At 45.8% G+C, this 24,942-nt stretch overlaps 1 protein-coding gene across 2 annotated transcripts; it reads right to left on the bottom strand.

The window, feature by feature from the left end:
- Window positions 1-375: 375 nt before the first annotated feature.
- TAF1 (TATA-box binding protein associated factor 1) lies at window positions 376-24,701 on the bottom strand. 2 transcript variants are annotated; one of them, XM_027900701.1, is made up of 39 exons: window positions 24,555-24,701; window positions 23,797-23,914; window positions 23,130-23,246; window positions 22,525-22,644; window positions 21,856-21,929; window positions 20,472-20,690; window positions 19,814-20,032; window positions 19,447-19,648; window positions 19,037-19,150; window positions 18,559-18,726; window positions 17,384-17,511; window positions 17,161-17,268; window positions 16,554-16,727; window positions 16,280-16,453; window positions 16,080-16,184; window positions 15,156-15,356; window positions 14,177-14,318; window positions 13,488-13,618; window positions 12,884-12,964; window positions 12,316-12,465; window positions 12,053-12,172; window positions 11,720-11,895; window positions 10,737-10,978; window positions 9,394-9,601; window positions 8,946-9,111; window positions 8,565-8,776; window positions 8,217-8,325; window positions 7,920-8,018; window positions 7,133-7,310; window positions 6,086-6,153; window positions 5,574-5,696; window positions 5,342-5,434; window positions 5,181-5,265; window positions 4,597-4,664; window positions 4,397-4,513; window positions 3,027-3,125; window positions 2,654-2,804; window positions 1,697-1,874; window positions 376-954 (listed from the first exon to the last, which is right to left on the bottom strand). In XM_027900701.1, exons 1-39 carry the CDS (start codon window positions 24,678-24,680, stop codon window positions 738-740), a joined length of 5,580 nt encoding a protein of 1,859 aa, XP_027756502.1. In that variant the 5' UTR covers window positions 24,681-24,701; the 3' UTR covers window positions 376-737. The 2 variants fall into 2 exon arrangements, with proteins under 2 accessions (XP_027756502.1, XP_027756501.1); XM_027900700.1 differs by having other exon boundaries at window positions 21,856-22,091.
- Window positions 24,702-24,942: the final 241 nt, after the last annotated feature.

Here is a 24,942-nt window from a genome sequence, read left to right on the forward strand (position 1 = left end):
CGGGGCCATCAGAGCTCAGGGGACACCTGCACTCCCTCACCGGGGCGCAGAGGGACGGCAGCAGAAGCGTCTGTGCCCCAGTTCAGGGTGTATTTCCATGGGCTCTGCCAGCGACACCACCGGGACTCCACACACAGCCCCGCGGTCTGCACGTGCTTGCCCGGCTGGCTGAAAGTGAGGGGTCTGCGGTGAATTTGGCCTCAAATTGCCAAAGTCTGATTTCTGGAATTAACTGCCACTTAAAAGTAGGGCAGCTGTTGGGGAACTGTTGAAAGTAGGCAGGCAGTTATCAAAACCACTCGGGAGAGACATCAGACATTGGATTTGTTCTCCCAAAGAGAAACCTCCCCTTTATGAAGTGAAAATTGCTTTATACTTGTTTATCAACAGCAGGTGTTTTATTCTGAGCAGGCTTTTCTTTTTCCTGACAGACATGAATGTATCCGACAAGCCAGTATTTCTGAGGAATTGTTTTACATCTATAAAGACTGAACTGGATCTGGATGCTGGAGCTGGTCCAGGCTACAACAAGCCAAGGCTTCAGCAGGACACGTTTGGCTAAAGCTTATTTTTCACCCTTCACTCCACCAGAAAACATGTTTTATAACCAATTAAAACGTTATATGAAAAAAAATTAATCTGCTCGTTAACACAGTCCGCGTTCCACTGTTCCTTACACCAAACTGGGACAAGAGACATCCAGGAGCCAAGAGGGGCCCAGGACAACCATCATCTGTTCATTCATCTGAGTCCAGGTCGCTGTCTCCTGCGATGGAATGGAAGTCCTCGCTGTCTTCCTCATCCTCAGACAGATGGACCTGACTTAACACACTTGGCCCCGAGCGCTGCTGTTCCTCCTCCTCCTCGTCTTCCGAGATCTCGTACCCTCCGATGCTGCTGAAACTCGTGTCCCTCGTATTGGATTTGGGGTCTGGTTCTTCGTAGCTGCCGTAACTAGAAGAGAGAGGTTTCAAACGAGCTCCTGGTACCAACAATTCTGTATTTAACTCCTGAGAAAGCTCCTTGGCTCGAAGTGCTGTGAGCACTCAGAACCTCTGTGCACTTCAGTTCTTTCTAAAATTAAAAAAACCACACCAGTTCTCCGAGGAAATTCAAGTATTCCCCACCCCACTCTGATACACTCAGGGCAGGAAAAACAGATCACTCCAACACCTTCTCTGTGTCACCTTCACTGCAGACAGAAAGGCAGACAGCCCGTTCTCATCATCCTCTGCAGCATTTCCAGCTGACTACTGTCAAGGTCCTGCTGGACTAACCATTGCCTGCCAGCACAGTTACCTGTACAGTTATTAATTAGGCAAATAGCAGTAACAGCATTAAGGGACTGAATTGCCCAAGTAGAAAGAGAACAGAGAATCAAATAACTGACACTACAGAATGCCCAGAGAAGGAAGAGTAGGCTGGTATCCTCTCAAATGCAAAAAATTAAAGATGATATTGCTGTAATTGTCCAATAATGGAACTCCTTCTAAAATACAGAATATGCATATTCCTATTTTTCTGGACTTCAGCTAAGCAGCTGCGTTTCAAGTCAGGAGATTTTTAGAGAAAAGAAAAAAGAATTTAATCAGCTAAATCATCTTTTAACTTCAAATCCATCTTGTAGTTTCAGATAACTTGTAAAACTCGAAGAGGTTTTAAGAATTGCTTTTAAAAGGTTCTCAGCTCTAATTACCTGATGTTGCTGTCCTCCATAACGTGAGATGTCTCCCCACCGTCTCCTTCGTAAGACATCATGCTCTCCTCGTTGTCCATGCCCATCCTCGTGTTCTCTTGGAGAACATGAGGCTGTTTAGGTCTCACCGCATTGGGCTCCACGTCTGAGTCACTGCCACTCTCACTCAGCTGGATGGCTGTGCAATAAACCAGGATTTGGTCACAAATAAGAGGTTTGTTTAAAGGCTGCAGTGCTGACCGTGGGGAATGTTTACAACGCAGTGTCTCCACAAGGGAGCAGGAAGGGTATCTGGGAGGTGATACCACTTACTGAGTGCCCAATTCTGATGTTATTCCAAAGCAATCCCATTACCATCATTACTCAAATAGTCTTTTGTCTTATCTACTCGGAATAACTCCCCTTTATTCCCCCCTAATAATTGTCAGAAGTCATTGCTAAATACCATCATAAACTTTTCTGCGTGACGAGTCTGTAATAAAACAGAAACAATCTGAAGGCACCTCTGTACACCTCTTCCAGTTCTTGATATCACTCTTTTAACAGTAACATTTGACAACCCTGTTTCATATAAAAATAAATGTTGGGCTTTATTACCAAACTGCCCATTCCTGGCTCTGCACACCAAATCTTACTCCCAGTCTTTTCAGAACCACTTGCAGTTTCACTTTATGAAATACAATCAACAAGATTTTGTCTTAACTGTGCTTTCTTTTGTGTCTGTACTTACAGAGTAAACTCCTATTCTACTTTTTGTTTTCAGTTTTCACTCATGTTCACGCAGTTTTCTCATGTTGCCCCTTTGGTGTCCCTTTTTGGCCACTAATCCACCCCGTTACGTGTCCCAATTATGCTCCACGCTCTCTACTGCACGTTTTTGTGACTGGAAGCACAAGATTAGCTGGGTTAACGAACAACCAGTTCCTATTCAGCCTTTCATAAAAGAAGGACACTCACATGAGAAAGGATTGTCTCCCTCTTCATCACTCCCATCATCATCATCCTCTCCATCAGACATAAGCAAGTCTTCATAGAGGACACTGGCCTGGGGCTGCTGGGCTGATCCTTCTTCCTCGTCAGCAAGGTCACCATCTGCATCTTCCACCTCCTGGGTCACACAGAACAGGGATGGTGAAGATCCAGCAACAGGCTGCCAACTCCTCGCATATGTGTATTATTTACCGCTCTGAAATGTGCCCTCTCTTCACAGTGCCAGCATTTCCACACTGCACTGCAGAGCCTCAACGAGCACCGCTGTGTCTCAGGGTGGCAGACCCAGCAGGCAAGTCAGCACGCAGACCGTGGCTGGGATTTCTGTAAATATACTCACTGGGGCCGGAGTCTTGGGCTTCCCATCGTCATCCTCATCAAATCCTTCGATATCTACGTCAGAGTCTTCCTCTCCCAGCCTTCCTCGCCCCTGGCGCATCTGAAGGGGAGCACAAACAGCCACAGCACTGAGGAGGGACATCAGCCAGGGGTGTGGATGACACCTGGGCCACAGTGATGGAACTACTGACAACCAGTTCCCCTTTGCCTGCACTGTTCAGAATAGCTCTCACCCCCTTTCTGGTACCACCTTCAGTCTCGTGGCTCCTAACCCTCTTCATTCTCCTGGTAATTTATTTTCATGGTCATTTTACTGCTATTCCCTCTCCTCCAACTTTTTTTTTTTTTTGTTTAATACAGAATAAAGCCTAAGAAAAAAATATTCTGTGATTAGTGAATAGAAAAATAACTGCTCTACAGTTGGGATGAACAACACAAAGAAAGCTTTGCTCTGTCTTCCTGTAGCACAATTGCGTTTTATCATCCAGTTATCAGCACAGAGATCTTTCCCTAGGCTTATGAACTTCCACAGTTTTTCCAAATAAGCAAAAGGCACATCTCAGACACTGGGATGACATGCCCTACTTTACTAGGCAAATTCCAAAGGCAATTCTGTTTTTTCAGGAAATAACTTCTCATTCCTGGAGGAAGTTTTTTACTGATGTTTTGTTAAAAACAACCAAACAGCCTGAAATAAGAAGAATTACTTTTTAAAAAAAAAGCCTAAATAGCTTACAAATCTTTGCCAAACTGTAAACACTGAAAAAGCATTAATTGTGCTGCCAACCTGGTCTGCAAGACATACAAAATACCTGACACAATTGTCTGCTATAAATAATGACGACGACGAAAAAATGTTATTTTCCATTAGAACCAGAATAAAGAGATGTAAAGAATCCCAGCAGTGAAGGCAGAGCTGTACTTTGCTGACCATATCAGTCCTTTTCTTCACTCAGCAATAAGCCTTTCCAACAATAACACCACCAGACAGCTCCTTGGTTTCTTCCCAGCGCTAAACTATCCCTGTCTTTTCCTCACGTTCTTACCTTTCCAATGCTCGTCTCCCGAGGGTTTCCAGCCGTTACACTTGCACAGCCTTCCAACCAGCACTCAGCTGCACCTGACCCCAGAGCTCACCTTTAGACCAGTTTTACAGCCTCTGTCCTAGAGAGCTCGCTCTCTGAAGCATCATAACCACTTCTCACACTGGTTCTTAAAAAACAACTGTTTGCACACCATCTAACAAGGCACTTGTACTAAGAGACAGACTGCAGGCAGATGGAGAACGATAAACAAAGAGGAATTTCAGGATCAAACATCCACGAGGTGAAACCAAAGCAACAAAAGTGAAAGCTTTGCTTGGCCACTTGCCTGTGGGGTGTAGGGCCCAGGGGTCATTGGATCAAGACTCTCCAGATCTGCCTCCTCCAGTGCTGCTTCCTTAGCAGTGGAGATGTCTCTCTCCAGCTGAGTCAGGTGCTCGTCGTACTGAGAACAAAAAAAGCTCGCCAAGGTTGCAGAACAGAAAATTCAGACTTCCAAAAAATATCCCAGTAAAGTTGCCCACATACCTCAGCTAAAGTCTGATAGCAGATGTTCACAATCTCCTGGGCTGTTTTTGTGTACTGACTGTCTGGCCCTGGAGGAAGAAACACATTTATTTACGCATTTCTGACCTTTGTTTTAATTCCAGCTGCCAAGACTGGTTTTGGTTACACAGCTCTTCAGAGGCTCCTGAATCCCAACACCTTCTGATGTAAGGGGAAATACAAAGCAGGGTTCACACTTGGCTAACACAGCACAACCAGTCTGTTCCAGCATTAAAAGCATGATTGGTTTAGGACACAGGAAGGTTGTAGCCTGTCAATCTCAAGGAAACCCCCCAGAAACAAATCACCGAAGCAGAGATGTGTACTGAACAAGGAGAACATCCTCCCCAAATGTAAGTGCCCCATTCTATACCAGGTGGTGAATAAAGCTTCATGTGACAGTGAAAACGTCACTGTTTAAGCCTCTCTTTTCTCAGGAGGAAAGGAAAACAATCATCAAGTTCATCATTCACAGCTTCGGGCTTCGACACACTTCGACAGCACAGGTACCCAGATGAATTAATTAATTCACAAAAGGCAGCTGAAGCCTTATTTTCACCACCTACCATTGTACTTGATGCTGTTGGCAAGGATGAGGTTAACGTCATCCAGGAAAGTCTCTCTGTTCTGGTACTTGTGTTTGGAGATATTCTGGAAGAGATTGGTCCCCCAGTAAGTAACCCAGTCTAAACATCTGTCAAGGGGCTGCACAGTTCAGGCTACACACCTTGCGGATGGTCTCCAGATCCATTGGGTTGGCAATCACCTTGTAGTAATCAGGAACAAACTTCTTGTTAACTGGGTGATGGAACGGCCAAGACTGAAAGAGAGAAAGCAGGCAGGTTTAGAAAGCTGTTGTGTAGTATTTTTTACAGTTTCAGCTACAAATGTCACGAGGCAAGTCTCCAGAACTGATTAAAACTTTCACAATACACGGCAAGTATTTACAAGCTACGTACATCTGGAACTGCCATCATCTTCTGAGTGACAATGTTATCCAAAATGAAGGAAAAGGCCACTTGATCATCATCATCCAGGAGGGGATTAATTGCTTTCTCTAATCGAGCCAGTTTATCTTCCTTCTGCAATAAAAGTAGGAAACATCAGTGGCTGACTCTAAACCAGTAACTGTTACATCATGACACTGTGACCCAGAGAGACTCTCAATCACCTTTTTATGAAGACACTTGTAAATAATGGGGGGGGATAATAGCCAAGATATAAGCCTATATGCAAGATGAAGTAACTAGAGGAAGAAACAAGCATCTATTTTTTTTTCAGAAAGACTCCAATGGGAATTGTTTAAAATGGTAAAAATTCAAATACCTCCTGGGGTGGGAGAAAAGAGTTCCCTTAATCTTCTACTGCTCTCCCCAAAGGCCTGAGAGCCACATCCTCTGCCCTCAGTATTCAGCCAGCCCTGACCATCCCTCCCCCTCCACTCTGATCACAGTTCATTCACAAGACTTGCCTCTTTTAGCTTCTCATCACACAGGTCCAGCATGGACTGAGAAATCTGGGTCAGGGAGTGCTTTGGCCCTGCAAACACACACAGCAAGCACAGCCTGATGAGAAAGGCCCATGTCACAACATGTCACTTCACCTTTACTCCCAAAGCACCACTGGCTGTATTCCTTGCACAGCTGGGAGTACATCCTCCACCTTATTTTATTTTCAGTACCCACAATTATTAAAGTTTAGTACGGATTTTATATGAGGAAAGGTTATTTGCAGCAAATATCCACACTACTGGTGTACGTTCTGTTAAGGTTTGGAAAGAAGCTGTGCCAATGGAAGACTGGCCTCCAAGCCCTCCACTTTCACCAAATATTCACAGTAAAAATCACCAAATTTCTGTTTCCCTGACTAAATCCAGTCATTGAAGCAGAACTGCTAAGGAAGGCAAGGTGGGCATTGAAGGAATATTCAGAAGCACATAGCTTTAAATAATTTCAGGATTCCTCAGACATGGAAGCAAGCATTTGCAACAGAGCTATGGAAAGATAAATCTTAGTTATCAGGATAAATCAGGGATTTAACTGTCAAGATAATAAAGGAAGCAGTAAAGACACAAACCCAGTGCTGTCAGTTCACCCACATTGCTGCACAGCCCAAGGAGACTCAGTGTTGAATTAATACATTTTGGATAAAGACCTTTCTATCAGCAGCCAGAGTAAAGCTGACCCTCAATGAATCAGCACTTTCCCCCAGCAGATACATGCTCTACTGCAGAATCTCTATGCTATTTTTTTTTTAAGCTGGCTTTCATTCATTTCTTTAAACTAGTTTCCTGACCTTCCCAAGTGGGGAAAAATTTATTGCGACAAAGGACCAAAATATGCAAAATCATGGCAGTAAACCTTACTCAAAGCTGCATTTCCAAGGCCCTGCATTAACAGGTGTGAACTATATTTATTTATATTGAGAGATTCACTCCATAAAGAATGAAAACACTGTTTTGCTTAGTTTCACCCTCTGGAAAAGAGACAGGCAGGACACAATTCCCCTGAGTTTTCACCATTGTAGGTCGCGCTGTTCTTCACAATCAGCTCCAGGTGTTCCCTGAACTCCTCCCGGGACGGGTACTGCCTCTTCCGGACATTTTCACGCAGGGTCTGCAAATCCATGGGCCGGGTGATGATCTTGTAATAATCCTTGACAACTTTGGGGTTGACAGGTGTGTGGAAGGGGTATGTCTGAGGATGACAAGAAACAAATGTTTATTATTAACACCGTGCCAGCACAGCCAACCTCAGTGTGATCTCCACAGCTGAAGGGGCACTGATGTGTAAAACCTTTAAACAAAGGTATTTTTGGTTGCAGCACGAAAGTCAAGAAACTAGACATTAAAAATCTCGTTCCAACTCGTATCTCCCATTTAATCTTTTGATTTTGCAAGTTTCTGGTAAAATATGGTCAGAAAGAGCGAAGCACAAATTTTCTCCAGTGCCACATATATAAAAATAGTCTCACACACTGCTCCATCAAATTGCATGTGTCTTGTTCTGGTTTTGTTGAAAAAAAAAAATAGCCTTAAAAAGTAAATCACAGCCCAGCTTTGAATATTTGTCCACACAAAAGTATCCAATGCTACTTTCTACACAGGTATTTTAATCTCAAAAAGATCCTGAGATAATTTATCAAATACTGCACACCACCCGTGTGTGCAGGGCAGGGGGGACAGCGGTTGGCACACCCCTCGCCTGAGAAAAGCCTGTGGCCCAGTTCTGGTGTCTACAACACGGAACCCACTTCAACCACACTGCTTAAGACACAGGGTTTTGGGTGCCACAGCTTAAACTTACATTAGGAAGATCCCTTATGTCATTGATGATGCCCTCCAGGATGGATGACAGCGTCACCATGGGGTCTGTTCGCCGCCGGTGGATGGATTTGTGGGGACGCTGAAGAAACGAGAGGCAGAAAAATTAAGGCAGTTACCAGATGCAAAAACTCCCAGAAATCCTAGGCCATTTAGTTTAGTGGTTTGCTGGGCAGGTAACTGGGCACTCAGAGGTTGCACAGGAGTAGTGAAGGACCTGGCCAGTTGGTACAAAGAGAAGCAGAGATGCTGCAATCAGCCCAGTAACACCTCCACTCACATTCAGATAATCACAGTGAACTGTTGTCCCCACTCGCCGCTTCTTCTTTGGAGGGAGCTGCTGTTTAGGAAACTTCAGGACCAGTGATTTCCTGCGAACCTCATCAGCACTGGAGACAAAGAAAAAAAGCATTATACTTTCTCCAGCCCTCTTGTGAATCCATTTGTCCCCCAGTATTGCCTCTGGTTCCATCTGCCTTAATATCAAACACACAATCAAAATTCTGCAGTAATAGTTTATGGAAAGCCCTGTCACTTGTTTCCTGTGACAAATATACATGAGTGTTCTGCATTAAGCTCTAAATTGTTTTTTCTTAGTGTTCATCGGTATCTCTGCTTCCTCCCTTACCTCTCAATCAGCTGTTTTCCCAGGACAATTTTTGTCCCTTCTACTTTGATGAGTTCTTCGTTATCATTGTGAATGACTGTTTTTTCCAGCTCTTCCTCCTGCTCCTCTGTCATTGCAACAGGATTAGAAGGTGGGGCATTTGTTTGGTAGTAGAGAGGGCAGAACTTATTAGTCCTCATATGCCCAATGGCACCACATGCTCCACATTTCAGCTGCAAAAATATGAGGAAGGTGACAGATCAGAATCCACATGTGAGCTCCTAGTTTAGAGGCAAAATATCATTAAAATCCCCTAATGAGACCTTCAGTACATCACTAGAACGGGAAACTTCTCCAGTACCCCAAGACTTTCTGGCATGCTTTACATATGGATGTGCTTACTTTCAAGTCTGGCCGCTCTTTCATTTTCTTGGGCTTCTTTTCTGGAGGGCCCTTGAGTTTCTCTTTCTCCTGGTTCCGTTTCAAGCGCCGTAACTGCTCCTGGATCCTGCGCCGCTCCTTCCGCATCTCCTCACGGTGCTGCTCATCAAACAGAGCAAACTTTCGTCTGGGTGGAAAAAAAACCAACAAAAAACACAGCTTTTCAGCCTAGCTGGTGATTTACCAGGTACTCCTCTGCCAGGTCTACCACTGCACAAAGTTCGTAACACCCTCCAGATGGAGAAACATTCAATCTCTCTCTCTCCACAATTACAGTGCTGAGCTTCCACACTCAGCTGTACATTCCTTCATTTAAACAATATTAATCAAACAGTCTACAGGCCAAGTTAAAAAGGGGGGAAAAAAACAGAGGGGGAATTTAAAAAAAAAGAGATCACAAAGGTCTTACATGAACTCTTCGTCCTTGGTGGTCCGTATCCGGCAGTAGGCGTCGATGACCGCGGGTTTCCGGACCGTCTCACATCTCACGTATTCCTTCCCATCCTCGTCTCGGAACGTGCGGTAGATCTTGAGGCGCCGGCCCGTGGCAGAGGAGTTGAGGCTGGTTACAGAGGCAGTGTCATCATCCTTGTGAGAGTTGGCTGAGGCTCCTGAAGCTGATGCCACAAGAGAGCGTTTTATTTAAGTTTTTTTTTCCCCCCCCATGTAGAAACGCCATTGTTTAAATACAGCAGATAAGTGTTGGCTGGAAAACTTCCAAGACATAAATTAAGGAAAAACCCAAGCAACAGAAGTCTTCCCCTTGCTTGTTCATGTTCTCTTATCATGAAGTGGATAAAGGTGAAACAAAAGTAAAACACTGAATTATCCACATGGATTGTAAAGCCGGAAAAAACATCTACAGCCAACAAGGACCCACAGGTATTTAAGGACAACTTGCAAGGCAACTGCAACACAGCCCTGAAGATAGATTATAATGGTTTCCATCATAGGTATGGACATCTGGCAGAAACTGATCTTAGCCAGCTCTTAGCCAGTTTCCCAAGGAGCATTCCAGCCAGTGAGCAGACCTCGCCTCATGTGCCCACAGAACCCTTCCAGCACTATTCGTAATTTTGGTTGAGAGGTTTTGTTCAAAATAACACTGGCTATATCACCAGGAAGTCTTCCACATATCCCTTACTGAAGCATTCCAGTAATTAAGTATCTACTAGTGATTTATTCCCAATCTGGGAATAAATGGCAACAATAATTTTGATCCAGATGCAACAGAGCTCAGCTTTGCTCACACACGTGCAACGAGTTAACTGTGGTCATGAGCACTGTCACACAGACAGAAGTTCATTCACAGGTCGAGCATTTTACCTGCCATGTCAAGTTCTCTGCTGGAATGCACTTAAAATAAACACATCTGCAGGAGATCCAAGTCTGGCAGGTGCCCAATTACCCCCAAAGACACTGGCACAGCCCACGGTACAACAGACACTGCTGTCAAGCTGCAGGCTGTGCCTACCTGTTCACATTCAGAGCTGTGTTTACACGTAAGATCCAATTAGAGAACCATAAGCTGGTTGCAGGAACTATTTGTGAACACATCTTGAGAAAAATACTGAAAAACAGCTCCACCCCAAAGAAAAAATGCATTCACTGCATGCAGCAGTGAATATCTAAATAAACAGAGTAAGCAAGGAAACCACACTCTCTTGAGAGGCCAGGTCAGCACGTTGTGCAGCCTGACACGAGGTTCTGCATCCCTTCCCAGGCACAGTTGTGGTGGTTGCAGTTACTTACACAGCCCCTTTTTGTCTCTCCTGTCCTTTTTGCCCCTCTCTTTGTCATTGCCACTGTCTTCTCCCAGAAGCATCCTCTGCAATTCCTTTCGTTCCTGCTCTTCTCTTTCCCGAGAGAGCTGAGAACTGGTTTTCTTGTTCTGTAACATGTTCTCAATATTCTTGCCCATCTCTTCAAAGTCACTGTCTTCAGCTGAGCTGCTGTCTGTGTCTGTTGACAGGATCTCAGTGGATTCCAGAACCCTGAAACAGGAGGCACCTTGAAAGTCAGTCACTTTGAGTTGCCCCCCACTCAAATAAAAAATAAAAAAAGCAGCCTGAAACCTTCTTAGGAATACAAAGGTAAAAATGATGCAAAAGCTTGAAAATTAATGTTGCAAATCACTACTACAAGAACAGGCATAATATATTTCTTTCTCAGTTCTCCTTGTAATCCCCATGTCCAAAAGATCAAATTGTTCCAAGCCCATCTTCTCCAACAAGTTGATCTCTTCTTCATCAACAGTATAATATTCCCACACCCCTCTTAGGTCCTGGGCCAGAACAAGAAATAATACACAAATTCTTCTGGCAGTTCTAAAGAATGGGACATAGAATTGGTAGCTGCTACCCAAGATAGAGATGGCAAACTGCTCATAATAAAACAAAGCAAAAAAAGAGGCAAGAAGAGAAAAAAAGGAAGAAAGGAAAGAGGGTGGTCAACTACTGATCTGTGGAACAGCAGAATATCACAAGTCATTTTAAGTGGCAGACCATGCAACTTATTCTGCCTTTCCAAAAGGTCTATGAGAACAAGATGGACTGAGTCTGACCCCTGAGTTTCTATTTAACAGCCAAAGGCCTCTTCCTCAGTGCTGTATTTTGTGTGCCCAAAGAGCTGAATCAACATCTACCTATCAGTGAGCCCCAGGCATGCACAGTGCTCGACTTCTAAGGTGGGGACAGGGTGGGGTTCAAGGCTGTGAACATCAGATAAGAACTTACTTATTCTGTAAATCAAAGATGCGCTGACACTCCTCTTTGTACCTCTCCTGATGTTCTGCCACAGAGAACCGAGAGCCACGTGCAAATTTGCTCATAGGGCCTTCCCCTGAGCGAGCCTGCTCCGTGGACATCGTCCGGACCACATCGATCACCTCCCACCGGGACAGCTTCTTGATCTGGGAAGAGGAAGGCACACACACACACCTGAGGGAGCTGATCGTGGATCTCAGCTCCTTCCCACACCAGGGCAGAGCAGAAACCTGTATGTCCCTTCCACCACCAGCTGCTAAACCCACGAGTGAAGTCTGGAACCTGCTCCAGGTGCCCGCTCACCTCCTCCTCAGGAACTCCAAATTTACGCAGAAGCTGTTTGGCGTTTTTGAGCGAAAGCCGGCGCAGATCAGCATCTGTCCCAGTCACTGTCTTTTTCACTGGCTGAGGCTCTTTATCATCCTGTTCAGAGAAAGATTCAGCCTATTAATGTCATCACGTAGTAGCCTTTCCCAGGCTCATGTGTAATTCTCTCTTCCCTCCATTCCTCCCACGTGACTTTCCAGTTATTGCTCCTCGGCCAGCCAGGCCTTGGGAACTGTTACCTTCTGCTGGGTTGGTTTGTTTGGAATCTTGACATAAGAAAAGCCTTCACCACAACCAGTAGGATCTGCGACACCAGTCACTTCCAGGAGGCACTTGCCCTTCATGGCAGCGATGAAGGCCCGCGTGGTGTTCCACGGGGCCGTGCGCACCTGCCAGCGAGGAGGGAAACAATCACAATCCTGCCACACCCGTGGAGAATTCCAAGCTTTTAATTGTGGATTCCTCCAGTCATACTGGGAGCTTCTCAGCTGACCTAATGAGAGTGAATTCCACTTCTTGACCCTTCGGTTTGTCCCGATAAAACTCCAGTGAATAACCAAAGTGCTGACTCGCAAAAGGCATTCGAGGCAAAAAGCCTAGTCCTGCAAGGGCCTGGCATGAAGGATCCCCAAAAGATACCCCACAGACAGGTATAAGCTGGCAGCAAAGTTCCCAGGAAAGTTGCAAGAACGTCTGAACCACTGAATCCTACTTTAAACCCGTCCTTTCAATAAAAAGACCTCGTTTCTCTCTGGCCATGCTGATTTACCTATTGGCAAGCACACTCATGTATCACTCTGTTGGTACCTCGTCATCAATCTTCATTTGGAAATCCTCTTCATTCTCCTCTTCTGGTGCAAAGAAGGATTTCTCCCCGTAACCTGCATCCTGCAGAGAAATATGAGGGGGAAAAATGAGGACTTGAAGTCTTAAAAAGGTTACTGGAGAGAGAACTAGAAGCACCTCCGTGGAGACTTGTCATGCTCAACAAGCACACTTCCACAGATGGTTGTGTCTAAGATTCACTGTGACCCACAGTATCACAGATGCCAAACTGCCCAGTATTTTCATAAATTCCATAACTAAATACTGCACTCAACTTCAGAAAAATAATCAGTCTCTCTCAGAGCCACATACTGGTTGCTTTCTGCTGTACAGCTCCAGGTAAAAACACAGGCCCTGTCTTGTACCTTCCCTTTGTTACCTTTGAGAAGAGCTAATTCAGTGCATGAGTAATAGGTGGTAAGAACAGAGTGTCTCTCTCTTTAGGAACTAAACTCCCTTTTTATGCAGCAGAGAACTTAGCAAGCTGCACAACAGCCAGGGACCTAATTTGCCAACTTCACAGCAAAAACAGTTTTAGGCAGGAGTTACCTCAGCCTTCACAGAACTGCTTGTCAGCACCATTTACCTTCAGTCGCTGCTCAGCTGCAATCATGCTGTAATAGGCACAGCACTGCTCTGGGGACACCATTGCTCTGATCTCCTCCTCTGTTGGCAATCTGAAATCTGGCTTCAGAACCCACCAGTTTGAGTCCATCCCTGAAAAATGCACAGGTCAAGCACCGAGGAGTTTCCCACACGTGCTGGATGCCACCATAGTCCTAACTGTATTTCAGGATTTGATACCCTGCTGCAAGGCTGGCAAAAGGAGCAAATACGACAAATCTGTGATATTTAGGACCCCTAAAAGTGATAGGTTTTTTCACTCCGCGTAAATCAATGCCCTCTAAACTCAGCAACTCTTATATAAGCAAGTTCTTATACATTCGTGCTCATTCAATGTATAAACTACATTCCAAAAGCATTTAACCCACCTTCCCCTCCTTCACCTCAAATCACTTTTCCCCGTGGCTGGCCTAAAAAGCTTTGTCTTACCATCTGCTTAACATTCTGCACATTCAAAAATGACAGAAGTCAGGTCCTCAGAGCACTGCTGGACTCCCAAAAATGGGACAGGCTTTTATTTGCACGTACATGCTTGCAAACCAACACAGCCACACACAGAGGGAAAGCAATGTGTATGTGCTGGTGCCGTGCGTTGTTATTTCACGAGTAAATCATTGCCCAAAGGGTTGACCGAGAGGAACGTTCCGATACCTGTGCGTTTGAAATCAGCACAAAGCTTGAGCCGCTTGCGGATGCTGCTCTCGGAGTGGGAGGGAAAGGCCTTCTTGATGTCCTCCATCCGGATCCTCCGAGGGCGGTCCCTGCTCTTCCAGAAGAGGCGATAAATAAAGACCTGCAAAACAAAAACCCTTCTGAGACGCCCGAGGAAACGCGACGAACCCGCGGAGGCAGCGCAGGCGACGCCGTTCCCAGTGGCTGCTTCAGACTTCCTGCAGAAAATTTCTCACGAATTCACTTGGTGAAGTTTTCCAAGCCACGTTTTTCAGCTATTTTTGAGGAGGTGGAAAAGAAATGTTTGCCTTGAAGTTCTGTGTTATCACATTAGAAACGTTCGTCCGTCAACGGCAGGGATTGTCCTGCTCTGTAAACACCTCTTGAGTTATGGTTTTGAATTAAACTGACAGTAAATTACTAGAGATTTTCCTCCAAAATCTGAATTTGGGGAGAGCTGTTTGAATGCTCATGGTCAGTCCCAAAGCTTCACTGCCACAAGATCCAGGAAATCAACACAGGCCTATGAAGCAACTTTAATTCTGTGCTGTGTGATAGGACTGTGATTCTTAATTTTAAGATTCCTCAATTGTCTCTTAGTAAAACCCATGTAACTGTCACTTTATAGAGCACAACCACTTCAAATTCATTCTGATTTCTTCAATTTCCTACACTTTTATGTAATCTCATAACCTTTTGTTTTGCTTAATAAAAAGCCTCTATCATATACTTATCAGATAGGATGTAATTAAACAGAAGCAGCATGTTATAAATCACCGGCTAAATGACAACCAAAATGTACAGTTAATATCCAGTTCTTGAAGTGCTCAAGAAAGCAACAAAGGGAGTCATAGCAGGATAACAAACTTCCCAAACCAAGGCTGTCCACCTGAGAGGCCTGTGCCATGGGCTTTCCCCAAAGACCCCCCAGATCCCCAAACTGTCTCTTCTCACGTACCTGCAGGAAATCTCTGATATGAGTGTTGGCTCGTTTAGAGTTGGGACCAGGAACTTCATAAAGTGGGCACTCCTGACCAACTACAAAAATATCCACCAGTTCTCGGATGTAATATCCCTGTCGTGTGCGGATGATCAGAAAATCCGTTTCAGGCATCTTGTGTAAATAAATAGGGGCCCGGAAAAGATTGTTTTCAAATGCCTGTTGAGAGAAATAAAGCTTGAAAGTCGAGTTTTGATCAAATTTCCTGTAATTCAAGCCACAAAGTAAAGATCTTAGAAGAAAGAGTTCGCTGCAAGGGTATCACTGATATCACAGTCTATGTAGATGTGCACTCAGAAAACTCCTTGTTTATGCAGGGAGCAAGGACTGAAGACTCTGCCCAGGAAAGGAGGTTGCAAGAACCTATCCAGAAAAGCAGAGAGTAGCAGAGTTCAGCATTTAAAGGTAAAATAGTTTAAACCAGCACCAAGGAGTGGAACTGGCACCAAACAGATAACTAGTAGTGCAGTTCTCAGGAAGTACACATAAAATTTTGCTCAAAGATCCTGGACCATGAGAAATCCATGTTTTCTATCCCCCCCAACACTCAAGCATCCTTGGCCTTCCACTCAGTAATCTCTAACAGCATTTCTAATGCCATTACCAAGCAAAGCATCAAAGATTCAGTTCCTGCAATTCCTGCCATTCCTACAACAATTTTAAAAAACATACAATACAGATTTTTTTTTTTTTTTTTTAAAAGGAAGCTAAGAACTGTATTATTACCAGCAAACAAAGAGGTGTAAACTGGAAATAAAAAAGAATCCGGTCTTTTTAGGAAGTTGAGCATTATTTGTGATTTAATAAACAGGGCATGTAATAGGCACTCTGCCTATTACTCCAAATTCAACTCGTCTGTAAGCTCACGCCTGCTTTTCTCACCTGCAGTAACTGGCCTGGATGCAGAGAACCCAGGAATGGGGAAGTGTGACAATAAACAGTCTCTCCATATTTACAGTCTGGAGCTCCTGGATCCTTGCCAGGTTTCTGCAACGTGCAATGAAGGTACAGTTAGAGAGAGAGAGAGAGAGAGAGGCAGAGGAAAAAAAATCGCTGTCCAGCAGCCAGGTCTGCATACTCACCCTTTTGTAGTAATTTTTAATCTTGGTTGCCATGCCAACCTGCATCATCAGAGGGGCGTTCTCCTCGCTGTACTCGGCCAGGATGAGATCGCCATCCTTGCCGGTGAGGTCCTGCGGCGTGCGCATGAAGAACATCTCCCCCCCGCCGGACGCCTGGCGCTCCTGCTCCCTCATCTGCGCCGGGGACGGGACAGGGGCAGGGCAGGGCACATCCAACGGACCTGCCGAGCCCAGGGAGCCCCTGGAGACACCAGAGGCGCAGAAATAACCCTACCTTGGCTTTCTTCTTGATGTGCTTCAGCAGGGGCTGCACGGCGTGGGGCCCTGGCTGGGACAGGGCCCCGAAGGAGTATTTCTTCAGCGGGGGGCGATGGAACTGCCGCAGCTTCATGGGACCCATGTGGGTGGGAAAGAACGGCTGGCGAAGCTCCACGGCTGGGATGGAGTGCTAGCACAGGGACAGGGTCTGGGTTAGGAGGGAGAAGCATCATCTCAAACCCAAATCATCCTCCTACCCTGTTAAACCTCACCTAACAGAACCCAGCCACACCTGCAGGTATCGCAGCAGTAACACGAGTGCACTGAAATTCACTTATCACACACGCTGCCTTCAGACAGGACGTGCTTAGTGCCATATATTTTCCATATAATACTTTCTTTGTGTGAAGAGATGGCTTTAATTTCACTATTTCAACTGGTACCCAATGAGAGGACCTTTTTATGAACTAGGAACTAAATGTAAAGCCATTATCCCTATCGGTGGGAGAGATGTTCATTTGGAATTACACACGGTTTTCCCATTACAGGAGATGCTGGAGTCAGATGAGGTTTTAGAAGAAGTCACTGAAACTCCTACTCCCACTGAACATCCCTGAGACTACCTGAATGATGTTGCCTCCAAAGGTTCCTCGAAGTCCCTGCTGTTTGGGGTAGTAAAACTCATCATTGGAGAGGTTCCAGGGATCCTTCACCTCTGGCTGAGACATATTCTAATTCAATTTTAAACACAGAGAAAGAGGTGTCAAAAAAAAAAAAAAACAAACAAACCAAAATCACTCCTTCCTCATCATTCCCAGCCTGCAAGATGCCAAAGCTCATGCTGACCTGCTGTGGCTCTTCCTTGATGACACCTGTTTTTCCCAACAGGATTCGACTCTTCTTTAGAGAAGATTCTTTCTTGTTCTCCTTGGATGGAGAGTTCAAAGTCATTTCTTCCTTTTCATCAGGAATTTCTAAAAACACAAACAATTTCACCTGTGGGGCACTTGTTCCCTTTTTTTTTTTTTTTTGCACCTCATCCAAAAAAGATTCCTGAAAAATCCCAGGAAAGCGGTGTGAATTTTAAAAGTTAGGAATTTTTGAAGCACAGATTCCCCAGGACCTGCTGACAAGGGCTTGGTAAATCCTATTAAATTCTGTGCACAGATCACACCATGCAAAATAACTATGGGTTCATTTTGTTACTATTTATGCAAACATCTGCAATTCTGTGGTGTATTCCAGTCTTGGAAAGAAAGCACTGCGAGTCTGCTTGTCTTGACTTTAACAAGCTCAAATTAAGACTGATTTTCAGGGTTGTTGGCCAATACCAAAACATTCCAATCAACACATATTTAAAATTCTTAAAACTAACCCCTTTTCCTGAGGAAGAAAATGCAACCCAGGCTAAATAGAAGTGTAGCAATATATGCTTATCCTTATTCAGGGATTCATTCAAATTTCAAATCAAATCGCATTGAAATCAAACTCAGTAGCACTTTGCAGCAGCAGCAAAAGTGATGAGTGGTATTACACAATTCCACTGCTCCCCTGTGCCATTAGTGCAGTCTGAAAGAGGCTTAAGGAATCTGCTTCTTCAGGCTCTGAGCACGAGCAATGATGATGAGAATGGCACGGGCTAGCCTGTGGTTTACTCCTTTACCAACATTCACGCCAGTAAAATTAAGACAGTCGCTTCTAAAACACACCATGAGTCAGATGAGCCAAGTTAAATTTAAGTTTCAGGGCATTAATTTTTGCTTTCCCCGTCAGTGATTTTAATTTGGGAGCTGGAATTATACAGCACACCACTAAAAGTTATTAGAGTTGCTGCCTCCTGCTTAAGCCTTTGATTACTTGCAAATTATCTTCAAAAGCCAGTCAAAGTCTTCTTTCAAAGACAGGCCATAAGTATTGCCCCAGTTCATTTACTTCCATTACAGTGTGATTATAAACCCTTGGCTTCCACTTCCCCTTGTCTTTTCCCATTTGAGTCAAACCCCTGGGTGCCACAAACCTACCCAGAATTATGTTTTCATCATTTGGATCAAGTGTTAAGACCGGGGGATCCAAGTAGGTTTCCATTGCCTGATCATCCCAGATGATATTGTCTTCCCAACGACCATACACCAGCTCTTCATTGTCAATTGGGAAAATAGAGTACCAGGGCTTGTCTTCATCCAGGGAAACTGCAACAACCACAAGGTAGAACCCTTGAGAGTTTTACACACAGCTTTGGCAGGAAACTATTTCAGAGCCCATCCCCACATCCTATTCCCTCAACCTTCCCCATCTTTCAGGGGCTTTCTGAGGCAGGACCTCAAAAAGGCAAAAGAAAACACATTTTGGAAGCAAAGAGGAAGCAGAGCCCCAAGTCTGAGCTTTACCAACACCTGAAACACAACCCCCAAGAAGGAAATAAGGTCTCTAGAAATTTCAGAGCAAACAAGTAGCCTTTCTACCACAGAAATGAAGGCAAAAGACTGATATCCTCATTACCTTGCTGTTCAGGGGCCTTTTCTTTGCACTTTGCTAGACCCAGGACTCCTGCTACACTGGGCTTCTGTGCTAGTGGAATTGGTGAATTGAGCAAAGAGCCACTGCGGTTCAAACCTAGGGAAGAGGAAAACAAAAGTAAGGTTGGCTTGAGTGGGAGGCTCAGCTATTCCACATGGAGAGAAGAAAGTCAGAGTTGGTCGGGGTTGGTTTTTTTTTTAACAGAAGGTACCCACTCTGGTTTTGGAAAGAAACTGAGAGTCTCCGAATTCTGAGCAGAGCTGTGGTTTTGCCAAAAAGCATTCCCTGACAGGAAGAATTGTGTTCTGCATTTGAGACATGGAATTGCCCACGTGCAATTGCACTACAAGTTGTAGTTGGGCAAGTAAAATTCGTACCAGACCACCGATTACCTTGCTGGGCATTGTATGCAGTGGCATTTCTAGTCATGCTCGAAGGCAGCCAGCCTGCCAAACTTGCACGCTGTGTCTTAGTCCCCTTGTGCTTGACATCCTCTCCATTCCAGATGACATCATCTTCCCACTGGAGCTGTGTCACCATAAGGAAGTGCTCATCAGCTAGCAGATCATCCTTCTCCTTCGTTGACTCTGAGTCCTGGAAGGAAATAATAATAATTGCTGGAAGACCCGAATTGACTTCATCCCCTTCAACTAAAGCGGGAAAATTCCAGGTCTCGTTTTGCACAACTGTCCACCAGCCCATCACCAAACTCTCACCGTGCAGCAATCCCCACACACCCCCACCCAGTTCCCCTCTCACCCCCTCATCTGCGTGTCCTTTAACCTCCTGCTCGCTCTTCTCCTTCAGCTTGAAACCGTAATCAAATCCACTGCCATCCTCAGGGATGCCCAGCATGTCATACCAGAGCTGTGCCGGGCCGTAGCGCCACTCTGCCACCTTGGGCTTTGTGTCTGTCACTTTGTCGATGTCACCAGTCGACTGGGAGAACTTGGACTCCACGGGTGCCATCATGGTAATCTGGAGCACAGCAAAGGGGGGGATGGTTACACGGATGCTCTGTCTAAAATGTCACCAAGAGGTTTCTTCCTTCCACGTTTCCCAGCTTTATCCTCGTGGAAGAAAAGCATTCCTAAGAAGTTCTTTGCCATACTTACCATCTGCCTTAAAGAATGTCCTGCACTTAAGACTTCCAAGAACACAGAGCTTTCTTCTTGACACAAAGAGGATAAGCTCTCCTATCGATCCTGTACCACAGGTGCAGCCTTCTCAGTTAGGAGCAACCACCTGAAGTCACTGACTAGTATTTGGAGAAGAGTTGCTGCCCAGCTGGGATAAAGCCAACTCTGTTCTCCAGTTCTGCTCTGAGGGAAAAGCTCTTTTCTCTACAAGTCGCTGTCCAATCCACCACTACCCCCAGCACCGACTGGTGACCCTCTCTGAGTCTCACATATCCCACCTCATCATCTGAAAGGCACTGCTCAGGAGGGGGAGGAGCAGCAAACTCGTACTCCCAAGGAGATTTTCCTTCCACTCCACTCTCAACCACAACTTCACCCTCCTGTGTCTGCACTTCTTGGGCCAACTCCCGATGCTTCTTCTTGCGTTTCCTCCGGGCGCTTCTCCAGACGGACGGGACGTTCTTACCGGGGCCAAAGAGACGCAGGAAACGCAGCACCTGAAGAGGGGAAAAAACGAGAGGATTAGAGGAAAAACAAAAATGGATTTATTCTTAATCTCAAATGCAAAGAAACTCAGGGAGAAGAAAGACTGCCTTTACATAATGGGCATGTGGTTAGATACCCCCTGGAAATAACTGATTTTCATTTTGAACAATCCACAGTCTTCAGAAAGACAGATGGAGGTTGAAGTAGAGTTGGTAAAATTATTAGCAAGAGAAACAAGCTAAAAGAGAGTTATATGAAAGTAGAGATTTCTTAAGAAAATAGATAAATAACAGAGTCTAAAAATAACACCCTTATTTTTATTTCATAACATCTCATAATGTAGTTGCCCTATACTTCATTCCTCCAAAACCTACACAAACTTCCTCTTGTGCTCCTTCTATGGTTATGATTGGTGGTTTTAAAGCACTTACAAGTATTTTAGTCTAAGCTCTCTTGTAAAGGGGAAAAGCATTATTCTGTAACCAACATTTAGGAAACAGGAATTAAAACCCAAGATTTGTACAGAGTCATCCTACTGATATTCCCTGTTTGACAGCTATAAGCTCATCTTCATCCTCCTTCTCCTCCTACCTTTCCTCTCCTCTTCACAGATTTAAAACTTTCAAAATAATTATCGAAATACATTGACCACATTTTATATTTGGGAGCACTTGGGAAAGTCTTGTAATGAATTTGCTTTGTGCAAAACCCAAGCATTCTCTCAGCCAACTTGCTATTGAGCTGATTTCTGATTTGTACTCAACGGAGTTTTGAGGGGAAAATTTAATAAATTACACAGATCACAAATTGTTTTCAGGAAAAGCACACCCAGCTCAGCAGAGAAGCAGCAAGTATTTGCCAAAAAAAGCCAGAAAGCAGGCAGATTAGCACTGGTTTTTAATCATCTGGCAAAATATCAAACCAACAGGCCTGTGGTCTTACAGAACAGCAAAACATTCACACCCTGATCTTACAGGATGCTTTTTAAGAGGTGCCTGCAAATGGCAGGAAAAGTATTAAATATTAAGCAACCTGGAAACAACAGCACACAGAAACTAAAGGAAGTACTGAGTGAGCAAGAATATGTGATTATTTAGTACATACCCTTAGTACTGTACAATTCACACTTAGAGGGCTTACATGACACACATCTCCTCCACGGATCTCTTACAATACCTTGCCTGGCCGAAATTCTGGGAAGAGCTCTGTAACACTTGGCAACTGCTTGGTAGCATCTCGCTGCATGATTCCTGCAAGAGGAAGGGTGAGTTTGCCTTCCTGGGATTCTGCCTGCCTGGCTTCTTGAGGCCCCATCTCTGACTCAGAATCAGAGCTGCTGCTGAAATCCGCCTTGTCGGAGGCAGCAGAGGAAGGAGCAATGATGGAGGGCAAAATGATACCACCTTCAGATACTACGATAGAACAAGCACCTTATAAACAAAACAGGTCTCCTCCCTCTCCCCTAGCATAACCCCATAATGCCACATCTACTGTTTATACCAACTGATGCAAAAGTTAAGCCTTTGCAGGCATAAGCAGTACCATTCTGGTTTAACCTTTCCTTTCATCCTAAGCGTTCCAGGTGCATTTCCCAGCCACAACTGAGAGGATGAGATAAAAAAAAGCAGTTTCATGGTCAACACTGGTATTTCAACAACACAAAACTTCACCCCACATGTCACACAGTCCTGTAACTTCCCACCTCAGGGCAAGCACTCACCTTCAGCTCTGCAGATGGGGTTGGGATGATGGGTGGTCCCTGCCACAGAAGGAACTGCTGCACAGCAGCCCTCGCTTCCTTCAGACACTCACATTGCCAGAGAGAAGAAGAAAGCCCTCACTCACCAGTGGCAGCTGCATCCTTTTCATCTTCTTTTTTTCCAGGTACTGGAGGTGGTGGTGGCGGCGGCATCAGCTTGGAATCGATATCTTCACAGTCGGCATCGTAATCGTCCTCGTCTTCATCTGATCAGGGAGGAGACAGGACTGCTTATTAAGCAGATAATAAAAGGAAACCAGGCACCCTTTCCACTTACACTATCTCAAACCTGTTCCCAACCTGATGGCAAGGACACCATTCTTATCTTGCAATTGGATGCAAAACTCGGACCAGTTCAGCTTCCTGCACAAACCCATTTGTATGATGGAAGTTTAAGAAAGAGGGAGAAGGAGGGGAAAAAAATAAACTGACATAAAGATGTCTGAAGCACTTAAAATATATATGTATATATTCTGCTATCACCTCCTTTTGTTCACACTTTGCAGAGCAAATAAAGCTACTAGAAAAGAAAAATGTGGAACCAAAGTGCCTTCTGCAGAAAGTCATCTCAGGAAAAAAGAAAAAAAAAGAAAAAGAAAACAGAAGAAAGAAATTGAGATGACTCTCTTAGGAAATGGGACCATGTTTCTATCTTTGAGTAGCTCCAAGAGGCACTAGATCCCCTCTTTACCTGGCCTTCGAGCTGGCTGCAGGCTGCCCATCGCCTGCTTGTAGCGCCGGCTCTCGTCCTCTGCCACCTCGGTGATGTCTGAGTAATCAACAGCATCTTCCGTGCTCTTCACCCAGCCTAGGGAGAAGAGAAGCCTCGTCACACAAAACTTCACCCTAATGTACATTCCTAACTGCAGACTTCACTAAGTACATGTGAATCCTCTGCTTCCTTCACCTGGAGGAACAAAAAACTCGGTTTCCCACCCGAGCACCTTTCCCCTCGTTCTACCCAGAACTCCCACAGCTTTGAACTCCCCACAAGGATTGGAAAGCGAACAACTTTAGCACAAGGAACACCCATCAGCAAGTTCAGAAGTTAAGAAAGAGACATTATATCACTGTGTTAAACAGGCTTCTCTAACACAGAGGCAAACACGTCTTACTAGTGAAGGAGGAGACACAAAAAACTTAAAGAAAGCAAGTGTAAAATTGATCAGGAGATATTGTAGCATTCAGTCTGGCAAGCAGGAGAAGGCAAGGCCTTTGACAGAGACCCTCTGACCAGGTAAAACACCATGACATTCCCTGCAGACCCTGATGAGCCAGGTGCATTTCCTTCTCTCCAGCAAGAGCTCTGACCCTGCAGCCCCCTCTGCTCTTTAACCCCAGGTACCCCAGTGCCAAACCTTCCTCGTCCAGGTGTGCTCCCTCGCTCTCCGGGCTCTCCTCCTCGCTGGCTGTGATCTCAGTGATCAGGTTGCCCAGTCCCAGCACGCCCAGCCCCGCCAAGTGCTTCTTGGATTCCTGGGGAGACCAGAGCTGGGAGGCTCCAGCAGCCAAGGCCGGGCCAGCTGGGTGCGGTCCTGGAGCCCACCCCAAACACCACAGGACACTCTGGGACACCCTGAGCACCCCAGTACAGCCTGAGCACCCCAGCACATACGAGCTCACCCCGAACATCCCAGTACATCCTGGGTCACCCCAGGCACCCCAGAACACTCCAGTTCACCCTGGTATAACCCAGTTCACCCAGTACTTCCCAGGTTACCCCGAGCACCCTGGGTCACCCCAGTTCATCCTGGTACATCCTGGGTCATCCCAGTACACCCCAGGTCACCCCGGTACATCCCAGCTCAGACCGAGCACCCCGGTACAGCCCGGGTTATCCCTGTACATCCCGGTTCACCTTAGTACATTCCAGGCCACCCCGAACACCCCGAACACCCCGGGTCACCCTGAGTCACCCCGGTACCTCCTAGTACAGTCCGGTACCTCCTGGTGCACCCCAAGTACCCCAGTACATCCCACTGCACTCCGAGCACTCCGGCACACCCCGGATCATCCCTGTACACCCCAGGGCACCCCGGCTCACCCTGGCACGTCCCGGTACACCCCGAGCACCCCGCCTCCCGTCCGTCCCCCCCACGCAGGGACACGGCCCTACCTTGTCGAGGACACTGTCCCCTTCCAGCTGCCCCGCCTCGTTGATGTTGCCGAAGAGGAACCCGGCCAGAGAGAAGGGCTCGGCGCGGCCGCCGTCCGCATCCTCCTCGCTCTCCGAGTCCGACATCGCGGCGCGACCCGGACACGGAAACGGGGTAGGCCCCGCCCCCTGAGCAGCCACGCCCCTTGGGGGCCCCGCCCCCTATGAGGGCCCCGCCTCCTGGAGCGGCCCCGCCCCGCCCATCCCCAAAATCCACCCCCCCTTTATTGCCCTCTGGGAACCCTTTTTCCCCTGGAATGGGATAACTTCAGCACGGCTGCGGCACGGAGAGTCAATGCGACAAGCCACGGAGGTGGGGGGGAAGGAAAGGTTTATTGCGACGCATAAT

Source organism: Empidonax traillii, unplaced genomic scaffold (assembly GCF_003031625.1).
Source record: "Empidonax traillii isolate 1590-97213 ecotype Southwest subspecies unplaced genomic scaffold, ASM303162v1 scaffold746:size489142, whole genome shotgun sequence".
NCBI classification, from domain to species: Eukaryota; Metazoa; Chordata; class Aves; order Passeriformes; family Tyrannidae; genus Empidonax; species Empidonax traillii.

What these genes read in the sequence shown, in the direction of transcription:
- TAF1 (XM_027900700.1), bottom strand. Translation starts at nt 24,680, where the DNA reads ATGTCGGACTCGGAGAGCGAGGAGGATGCGGACGGCGGCCGCGCCGAG. An exon ending in GGGACAGTGTCCTCGACAAG is followed by an intron (nt 23,915 to 24,554) that starts GTAGGGCCGTGT and finishes TGGTCTCCCCAG; the next exon opens with GAATCCAAGAAGCACTTGGC. An exon ending in CAGCTGAGCAGCGACTGAAG is followed by an intron (nt 12,965 to 13,487) that starts GTAAATGGTGCT and finishes ATTTCTCTGCAG; the next exon opens with GATGCAGGTTACGGGGAGAA.